Source organism: Anguilla rostrata, chromosome 8 (genome assembly GCF_018555375.3).
Source record: "Anguilla rostrata isolate EN2019 chromosome 8, ASM1855537v3, whole genome shotgun sequence".
Taxonomy (NCBI): Eukaryota; Metazoa; Chordata; class Actinopteri; order Anguilliformes; family Anguillidae; genus Anguilla; species Anguilla rostrata.
This window is the reverse complement of record NC_057940.1, coordinates 54,065,045-54,074,926: the sequence shown is the minus strand read 5'-3', so window position 1 is coordinate 54,074,926 and position 9,882 is coordinate 54,065,045. Positions and strand designations below refer to the sequence as shown.

The 9,882-nt window shown below is 44.2% G+C and overlaps 1 protein-coding gene across 22 annotated transcripts in view; it reads left to right on the top strand.

Moving 5' to 3' along the window:
- The window catches only part of LOC135262093 (BOLA class I histocompatibility antigen, alpha chain BL3-7-like), a 95,884-nt gene extending 90,158 nt beyond the window's left edge, over positions 1 to 5,726 (top strand). For 9 of the 22 annotated variants that reach the window (XM_064348930.1, XM_064348943.1, XM_064348925.1 and 6 more), the window contains one exon: positions 4,118 to 5,726. In XM_064348930.1, the coding sequence (XP_064205000.1) occupies positions 4,118 to 4,287 (170 nt within the window). In that variant the 3' untranslated portion in view covers positions 4,288 to 5,726. Of the gene's footprint in view, positions 1 to 478; positions 581 to 776; positions 795 to 3,162; positions 3,241 to 4,035 lie in introns of all 22 variants that reach the window. The other 13 variants (XM_064348931.1, XM_064348937.1, XM_064348934.1 and 10 more) reach the window with 7 other exon arrangements.
- The last annotated feature ends 4,156 nt before the right edge of the window (positions 5,727 to 9,882 follow it).

The following is a 9,882-nucleotide window of genomic DNA, read 5'->3' as shown; positions in this document are numbered from 1 at the left end:
GGGAGAGACATATGATGACAAATGATGATGCCTTGTTCTTGAAGACACTAAATGTTCTCAATCCATTCTCAACAGTGAGGGAACGGGGAGGTGTAACACCTGTGACATCACTGTTTGGGGTTGGGTTTGGCTCTGTAAATTTCCTTTGTGGTAGAAAGAGAGAGAGAGAGAGAGAGAAAGAGAATGAAGAGAGGGAGAGGTTTACCTCAAACACACTGCGCTGCTCAGTAGTAGAACCTCTGGCTCTCTCTACACTAACCACTGATACACTGAATGGATTTAAGTCAACTAGTGAGGCAAAGGGATGATTTAGATATGAGTCAAATGAAGATATCAAAAAAGCAGTATATTAACCTAACATTGTGCGTGTGTGCATGTGTGCCTGTGCATGTGTGTGTGTGTGTGTGTGTGCCTGTGCGTGTGTGTGTGCATGTTTGTGTGTGTGTGTTTAATGTGATTCCCCCTGACGGTAATCCAGACGGCAGCAGCCCCCTCGTGGGCATCATCATCGGCTGTGTGGTGGGCGCTCTCATCCTCGCCCTCGTCATCGGTGTCGTCATTTGGAAGAAGAGAAGCTCAGGTGAGAGTCACTGACACACAGAGATACTGAGACTGAGTAACAGACACAGACCCACTGACACACCTTAACTCTGAGAGACACCAGTTCAGTGACATCATAAAGCTGGCACACTGAAACATTTCACAGAGTTTAATAGTTTCACAGTAACAGTCAGACATGCTGTGTGTATGATTCTAACTGTGTGTCTCTGTTCCAGGCTACGGGAAGACTGGCAGTGAGTATATTTACTCCTTTACTCAATTCTTATGAATGTCATTATAATCAAGTACAAATACCCAGAGTTCAGACTGTAATTACTCCTGTTTATAAGTCTACTGTGTTGCAGTGCTGTCCCTTGTGTGTGTGTGTAACGTGTGTGTGTGCGTGTGTGTGTGTATGCGCATGTCTTTGGCTGAATGTCTGTATCTTAATCAGGTCTGGAATTCTGGAATAGTTTTTGATTGACTGACATGGATGTTACTGGGTGTATTGCATAATAAAATGAGTTACTTGGTTGTTAGTTGAGATTAAACATGTAAAATGTGTCTGAGTGTGTGATATGAGTCTGGGTGTGTGATATGAGCCTGAGTGTGTGATATGAGTCTGAGTGTGTGATATGAGTCTGAGTGTGTGATATGAGCTGAGTGTGTGATATGAGTCTGAGTGTGTGATATTGGCCTGAGTGTGTGATATGAGTCTGAGTGTGTGATATGAGTCAGAGTGTGTGATATGAGTCTGAGTGTGTGATATGAGCTGAGTGTGTGATATGAGACTGAGTGTGTGATATGAGCTGAGTGTGTGATATGAGACTGAGTGTATGATATGAGTCTGAGTGTGTGATATCAGCTGAGTGTGTGATATGGGCCTGAGTTTGTGATATGAGTCTGAGTGTGTGATATGGGCCTGAGTGTGTGATATGAGTCAGAGTGTGTGATATGAGTCTGAGTGTGTGATATGAGCTGAGTGTGTGATATGAGACTGAGTGTGTGATATGAGCTGAGTGTGTGATATGAGCCTGAGTGTGTGATATGAGTCTGAGTGTGTGATATGAGTCTGAGTGTGTGAAATGAGTCTGAGTGTGTGATATGAGTCAGAGTGTGATATGAGCTGAGTGTGTGATATGAGCCTGAGTGTGTGATATGAGTCTGAGTGTGTGATATGAGTCTGATTGTGTGATATGAGCTGAGTGTGTGATATGGGCCTGAGTGTGTGATATGAGACTGAGTGTGTGATATGAGCTGAGTGTGATATGAGTCTGAGTGTGTGATATGAGCTGAGTGTGTGATATGAGTCTGAGTGTGTGATATGAGTCTGAGTGTGTGATATGAGCCTGGGTGTGTGATATGAGTCTGAGTGTGTGATATAAGCCTGAGTGTGTGATATGAGCTGAGTGTGTGATATGAGCCTGAGTGTGTGATATGAGTCTGAGTGTGTGATATGAGCTGAGTGTGTGATATGAGTCTGACTGTGTGATATGAGCTGAGTGTGTGATATGAGCTGAGTGTGTGATATGAGCTGAGTGTGTGATATGAGCCTGAGTGTGTGATATGAGCTGAGTGTGTGATATGAGCTGAGTGTGTGATATGAGACTGAGTGTGTGATATGAGTCTGAGTGTGTGATATGAGCTGAGTGTGTGATATGAGTCTGAGTGTGTGATATGAGCTGAGTGTGTGATATGAGACTGAGTGTGTGATATGAGCTGAGTGTGTGATATGAGACTGAGTGTATGATATGAGTCTGAGTGTGTGATATCAGCTGAGTGTGTGATATGGGCCTGAGTTTGTGATATGAGTCTGAGTGTGTGATATGGGCCTGAGTGTGTGATATGAGTCAGAGTGTGTGATATGAGTCTGAGTGTGTGATATGAGCTGAGTGTGTGATATGAGCTGAGTGTGTGATATGAGCCTGAACTGTGATATGAGTCTGAGTGTGTGATATGAGTCTGAGTGTGTGAAATGAGTCTGAGTGTGTGATATGAGTCAGAGTGTGATATGAGCTGAGTGTGTGATATGAGCCTGAGTGTGTGATATGAGTCTGAGTGTGTGATATGAGTCTGATTGTGTGATATGAGCTGAGTGTGTGATATGGGCCTGAGTGTGTGATATGAGACTGAGTGTGTGATATGAGCTGAGTGTGATATGAGTCTGAGTGTGTGATATGAGCTGAGTGTGTGATATGAGTCTGAGTGTGTGATATGAGTCTGAGTGTGTGATATGAGCCTGGGTGTGTGATATGAGTCTGAGTGTGTGATATGAGCCTGAGTGTGTGATATGAGCTGAGTGTGTGATATGAGCTGAGTGTGTGATATGAGCCTGAGTGTGTGATATGAGTCTGAGTGTGTGATATGAGCTGAGTGTGTGATATAAGTCTGACTGTGTGATATGAGTCTGAGTGTGTGATATGAGCTGAGTGTGTGATATGAGCTGAGTGTGTGATATGAGCCTGAGTGTGTGATATGAGCTGAGTGTGTGATATGAGCTAAGTGTGTGATATGAGACTGAGTGTGTGATATGAGTCTGAGTGTGTGATATGAGCTGAGTGTGTGATATGAGCTACACTGAGCTCTGCTGAACTGGGGTTCTGACTGAGCTTCTCGTTGCAGCCTCTGACACGGATTCTGAGGGCTCTGACCGGCCTGCAGTAAAAGCCTGAGATCTCAGTAAAGACTGCGTAATGCACAGTAAGTCCCTTTACTGTAGACCTACTCTGTACAGATCCCCTCAGTTACCGAAATGCATCACTCTTCTGAACACACAGTTAGTTACTCCATTGTATTAATGTGTCTTAGTCTCCACACTCCAGTTACCACGGTTACATTATAGATAACTTTTTAGACGATAAAGCCTTGATTTATTTGATTCTTTCCATATTGCGTAAGTCTGGATTTATCTAATGTTGAATGAATGAATGAATGAATCATTCCATTTATATAGCACTTTTTCGAACGCTCATAGTGCTGTTTACAGTGATGAATGGGATCTCATCTCCACCAATGTGTTGCACCCACCTGGGTGATGCACGGCACCCATTTTCCACCAGAACGCTTACCACACATTAGCTAAGGTGGAGAGGGAGAGAACTTTTTTTTTTAGCCTATTAAATCAAGCGATGTTTAGGTGGCAAGTTTTAGAGAGCCAGGTTTGGCATTTATCCAGGATACTGGGGAACCCCCTACACTATATATTGAAACTATATATTGCTTTGAATGCATTGTGTACATTGAGTTGATATGTAGCTATGGCTAATAACTTCTTTAGCCAGCAGTCAGCAGGCTAGTAACAGACAAGGCTGTGTGAATGAGCACAGATGTAAAGTGCTATCCAATGAGAGGTCGCCGTTTCAGAATGGGCTGGAAGTGGATATTGACCAGAGCAGGCTATGCAGCTTCACCAGGTCCACCCTGCAGGTCTGTAGCTCTGTACTAGAGCCTGGATCCAGAGCAGAGTTTAATCACCCTGTACTGCTGTCTTTACAGGAGAGGAGCTGGAGGAAAGCTACAGCAAGAGGATCCCACACACACACATACACACACACACACACACACACACACACTTGCACACACACACACATACAAACACACACACACGTACAATACACGCACACACACACACGCACGCACACACACAAACACACACACACACACACACACTCACACACACACACCTGTTTTTTAATCATTATTATCTACAGCTGGTGGCAGTCTGGAGCCCCCTCAGAGCAGTTTTAGAAAAATAATAATCTTGGCATTTTCTTAAACATGATTGTTATTTAGAGGTTTAATTGATCATTCACATTCTCGTATAAACTAAACTGGTCGACTCAACAAAATGTTTGGCCACCCATTTTGGCAAGAAGCTCTCAAAACTTAATCCCCAAAACAATGTTGATGATTATGCATTGCATTTATATAGCGACTTGATTATCTCACTATCTCTGAATACTATCTACAGTGAAGAGGGGTTAACCCACCTCAGGCACCACTGCTGTGTCGCCCCCCACTGGGTGATGCACGGCAGCCATTTTGTGCCAGAATGCTCACTGCATATCAGATGAGGTGGGGAAGTAATTAAAGACAATTCTGTTAATAAATTTCATTGGATTAAGGGTTCCATTTAACAAAACGTAGTGTGTTAATGCTGTCCTGTTGCTTCATATTCTCTTAGATTTAAACACTGTACGGTTTAGATAGATGAGAGCACTTGTGTTTATCTGTGTGTGTAACTCACTGAAGAATGAGAATGAGCCCCCAGCACACAACAGAAAGGGAACAACAATAGAAATGAAGTAAAGAACAGCAATGTTCTGCAATGAAGAAGGTAATGTTCCCCTGTCTGGACTGCACCCTGAGAAGGATGGGCAGTTCCATTCCTGGAGGGTCGATGTGTTTGCTGATTTTTGCTTCCACCAGTAACCCCTGGCTCAGTTAGCTCATTAGCAAAACATTTGTACTGACATTTGGCACAAGAATGGGTCTCAACTATGATTCATGGGTTTATCGTTAAAATTTTCATTTCTAATAACACAATTAAATTTGCAATTGCTAGTAACCCAGTTGTAGCATATGGCATATGACATGGAACAGGCATTCATATGTTATGTTTCCCCATGTCAGGCAATCATATAAATAAATAAAAATCTAACAATTTGGTGTGAGCAGTTTCTTGTGAATATAAGCCTGTGATTATAAGCAACACACTTAATTATCAGGCTCATTAAAGGTGTATGTAATTAGTAACATATAAATTAGTAATGATGTTAATACTCAGTTAACACAAGCTCTCGGTTTTACGTTTTGTTCTGTTTTAAATTTTTTGAGCTGTTCATATTTTCATGTCTTTCCTCTGAAGTTGATTTTAATTTACAAGTGCTTTTTGGGTATAATTTGGTGATGGGTAAGAGTACATACTGTTTTTATTTGAATCTGAATGTACGTTCAAGAATGTTAGGGTAAAGCTTCTCCTGTATTTAATTATGCATTTATACCAAGTAAAAAGGAAGATTTGGTTTTTAGATTCAGAGTCACATTGATAGATCTTGATATGTACTGTCTTATTATATGACTATAAAACAACAAAAGAACATGGCTAGCTTGATTGGCGTTAAGATTTCCTGCTTGTTTTGACGTGTTTGTAAAATGAGCACATTAAATAAAGGAGAGAAACTGTTTTTGAAGTGTCTTCTTTTTAAAAAATTAAGTTTAACCTACAGCTCAGTTGGTGAGCTATTTCTTCAATAAAAACAAAAACAGAAATGTTTATTTTAAACTTATTGCCACCTTCCACTTTGCACACACAAATTCCCAGAGTGAAACTACGATAGAGTACCTTTTAATCAGTGTGCACTCATATAAACTCTATTAGAGTTTTAATAACACTGATCATTTTACTCAATATGATATATGTTTATACTACATAGGCATTCTGATAGACGTATGAAATACACATATCACATACTGGCAGTAACCAGGATCATGTTTTCCTTCAACATAATACACATAGAGGTATCTAAGTTTTAGAAAAATAGAACAAAGTTGAAAGAATTTTGGAGATTGTGATGCCATGATGCCATCAATTACTCCAACCACCCCCAGGAAGCCCACTAGAAGCCGCATAAATGCAGCTTGCTTCTGGCAGATTAACTGAGGAGAGGCTGGAAACTCTATAAACCTCCTCACTATGTGAGTTGCTGCAAGGGCTGACAGTTTTTGCCACTACCCTGCTGATGGTGGGTTGTGATGGTCCCAAATCATCAGCATTGCATAACTGCATTTTTCCTGTGGCTAGGAAGCCCAGCGTTAAAATGCCTTGCATCTCTGCCGTAATTACGCTACTTCTCAAAGTTGATGGTAATATTACATCCCGCCCAAGATCGATGACTAAGATGATTCCCTGATGATCTAAGCAATAATGTTTGATTAATTGTGCATAATCAAACATTTGTAAAACATTCTTCCTGTCTCGGGAGGTACGTGCGCGTCTCAGTCTTCGCAGCTCTGCCATCTTGCCTACTCCGAGCCAAATTAAGAGAGCCCCAGAGGTCTCTTAAATACCTGACAGGTTAAGAGTATTCTTAAGTCAAGAGAAATTTGATAAATCACTTTTATTCTTTAGTGTGAGTGTAGGGGTAAAAGTCACCAATTCTTACACTTAAGTTACACTTGAGACTAATTTTTTACTTTGAGTGGCTTGATACATACGGCCCCAGACCTCCAGTCATGAGACTCAGGGCTTGGTTTGGGTTTGGCTGGGTTTGGTGAGGAGGGGTGGGGATGGGCAGATCAGGTGATTTCGCAGACGCTGAAGCCAAAGCGCCCCAGAAGCAAAAGTGAAATGGCGGGAGCGGGACTTTCCAGAGCAGCTCTGACCGCATGCCAAAGAGTTACCACAGTTACATTATTACCACATCGCCTGCTGACATGCCAGTGCACTCGCAGAGCAGTACACACACTCTCACATAACTGTGCACACACACACGCATACTCACACACACACACACGCACAAAACCATGCACACACACACGCTCACACTCACATAACCGTGCACACACACACACACACACACAAAATATTGTCCTTTAACACAACCTGCTAGACCCTCACTAGTCTGGCTTCCGATCCGGGCACTCAACAGAGACTGCACTACTAGCTGTGACGGAGGCACTTGCCACTGCAAGAGCCTCACGCCTTTCCTCTGTCCTGATCCTTCTAGACCTGTCTGCAGCTTTTGACATAGTCAACCATAAAATACTCCTCTCCACCTTGGCTGGGATGGGAATTGCCGGGACTGCCCTGTCTTGGTTCGCTTCCTATCTTGCAGATAGGACCTACCAGGTCACCTGGAAGGGGTCTGCCTCTGCCTCTCATCCACTTGTTACGGGAGTGCCGCAGGGATCTGTACTGGGTCCTCTGCTGTTCTCCTTATACACCAGATCTCTTGGTTCAGTCATTAATTCACATGGCTTCTCCTATCATTGTTATGCAGATGACACACAACTCTTCTTTTCTTTCCCCCCCTCGGCCACACAGATCAATGATAAGATCTCTTCCTGCCTGGCTGACATCTCCACCTGGATGGCCAGCCACCATCTGAAGCTCAACCTCAACAAAACTGAGCTGCTCTTCTTCCCGTACAAGACCTCCTTGCTTCGTGAACTCTCAATCACGGTTGATGGCACCACAGTGACTGTCTCTCACTCTGCAAAGAGCCTGGGGGTGGTCCTGGATGACCAGCTGGACCTCAAGGAGCACATCAAGGCAACATCACGGTCCTGCAGATTCCTCCTATACAACATCAGGAGGATTCGACCATACCTGACGACGCACTCCACCCAGCTGCTCGTCCAGGCTACGGTGACCTCTCGCCTTGATTACTGCAACTCTCTCCTTGCAAACCTGCCAGCTTGTGCCATACAGCCACTACAGATGATTCAGAATGCCGCTGCCCGACTCATCTACAACCTCCCCAAATTCTCCCATGTCACTCCTCTGCTGCGATCACTTCACTGGCTACCGGTCGCTGCCAGGATCCGATTCAAAGCCCTGACCCTTGCCTACACTGCCGCTAACAGGACAGCCCCCATCTACTTGCAGGACATAACTCAATTCTATGTGCCTGCTCGACCACTCCGCTCTGCGGCAGCAGGGCGTCTTGCAACCCCTCCCACCCGCCCAAAGGGATCACAGAGCTTCTCCACCCTAGCTCCCCAGTGGTGGAACGAACTCCCTGTCCCTCTCCGAACCTCCCCCTCACTATCCATCTTCCGCCGTGGCCTGAAGACTCATCTCTTCAGACTATACCTAGAATAACCACCACCACGCTGTATATATTAAAAAAAAAAAAAAAAAAAAAAAACCCTTTTCCTATCACTTGTTACATGTTGCCCCTTCCCTGCACTTCTTGGTAAATTGTACTCGTCCTAATACTGTAGCTTATTCTTCTGCCTAGTTTGGCTTTGCAGATGTCAGACCAGGATAGTGTTCTTTGTTCTCGGCTAGAAATAGCTTTACAAAATAAGTAATTGTACCTTACTGAACCCGTGTTCAGCAGTTGTCTACGATCATGAAAATGCACTTTTTGTACGTCGCTTTGGATAAAAGCGTCTGCTAAATGAATGTAATGTAATGTAATGTAACATATCAGAAAAATCAATGTCAATGTCAATGTATGTCAATATAATGCGCATATGAATGCACAATCTCCCGTGAATTACCCATGGGGAACTAGTCCAGGTTTTTTGGGGGTTTTCCCCTCCGACTGTAAAGATGTTTTGGAACGTGCCAGAATGTAGCCGTTTAAGACGTGTCATAATCAGAAAGGTTCTGTCTCCTCCGGTGTTCCTGTTCACACACTGCCTTATCGCTCCACCATTTTGTGCCGTTTCTGAGCCTTTCAGTTAGGCGATAAAATGGCTGCTGGCTGTTCCCTCACCCATTCTCTCTCTGTCTCACCACCTCAGGTCTCCAGTAGGGGGCGGTGGAGGGACGCCCTGACTCCGCGCAGTGCAGGGCGTGCCCGCAGTTTGGTCATGACTGAAACGGGACGGGGTGGTTTCCGGATAGACGCAGGCAGCCAGACTGGGTCAACACCAACCCACCGAAACTGGTCTGTTCTGTGCTACCGCCGCCACACTGCCTGCAAATGCCTGCAAAAAGTGACAGATGCGCCCTAACGCTTGCGGACAGGCGGTGCAGGCGGTGCAGGCGGTAAGTTAAAACACCCAAGAGAACGCCGAGCAAAACCCGCACCCCCCGGAAGCTGCAGCAGGAGGAGGCTGTTGGAGACGATCCCGATTTTTCTCAAGGGGTGAAAGGTTGTCACCAAACCCAGGGGTTCAAAGGTTTTTTTCAATTTTTTTCATCTTATTTCCTGAAATCAATTAACGGTGCGCGAAACTGGTGTGGAATTTCCCAGAATTCCACACCTTGTAGTTGTGGGCGGTAGCCTATGCGGCATTTTCAAAATCTGGCTCCTTTTTTTTCTGCCATTTTTTTAGAAATCTTTTCTCAAATCTAACCCCGCCCCTTTCGCATTGTTGTGTGCTGGAATCTTCCTGGTTCTGCGTTTCCCGGAGGGCAGGCAGACTGATGCCTAATCGTATGTCTCTTACACACTCACCCTGAGACCCTGCGGAGACCCTGTGGGACCCTGCGGAGACCCTGCGGACCAAACTTGTAGTGAGACCACTGGAGTTACAGTTTGTAGGGATAAAGTCTAGTGCTGGGACAGATTTTCTGTGTCCCAGTACAAAGGTTTATTAGAGCAATTTGGCCACCTGCATCAGATGTCGTCCAATATACAATCGAAATATGTAATCAGATTCTAT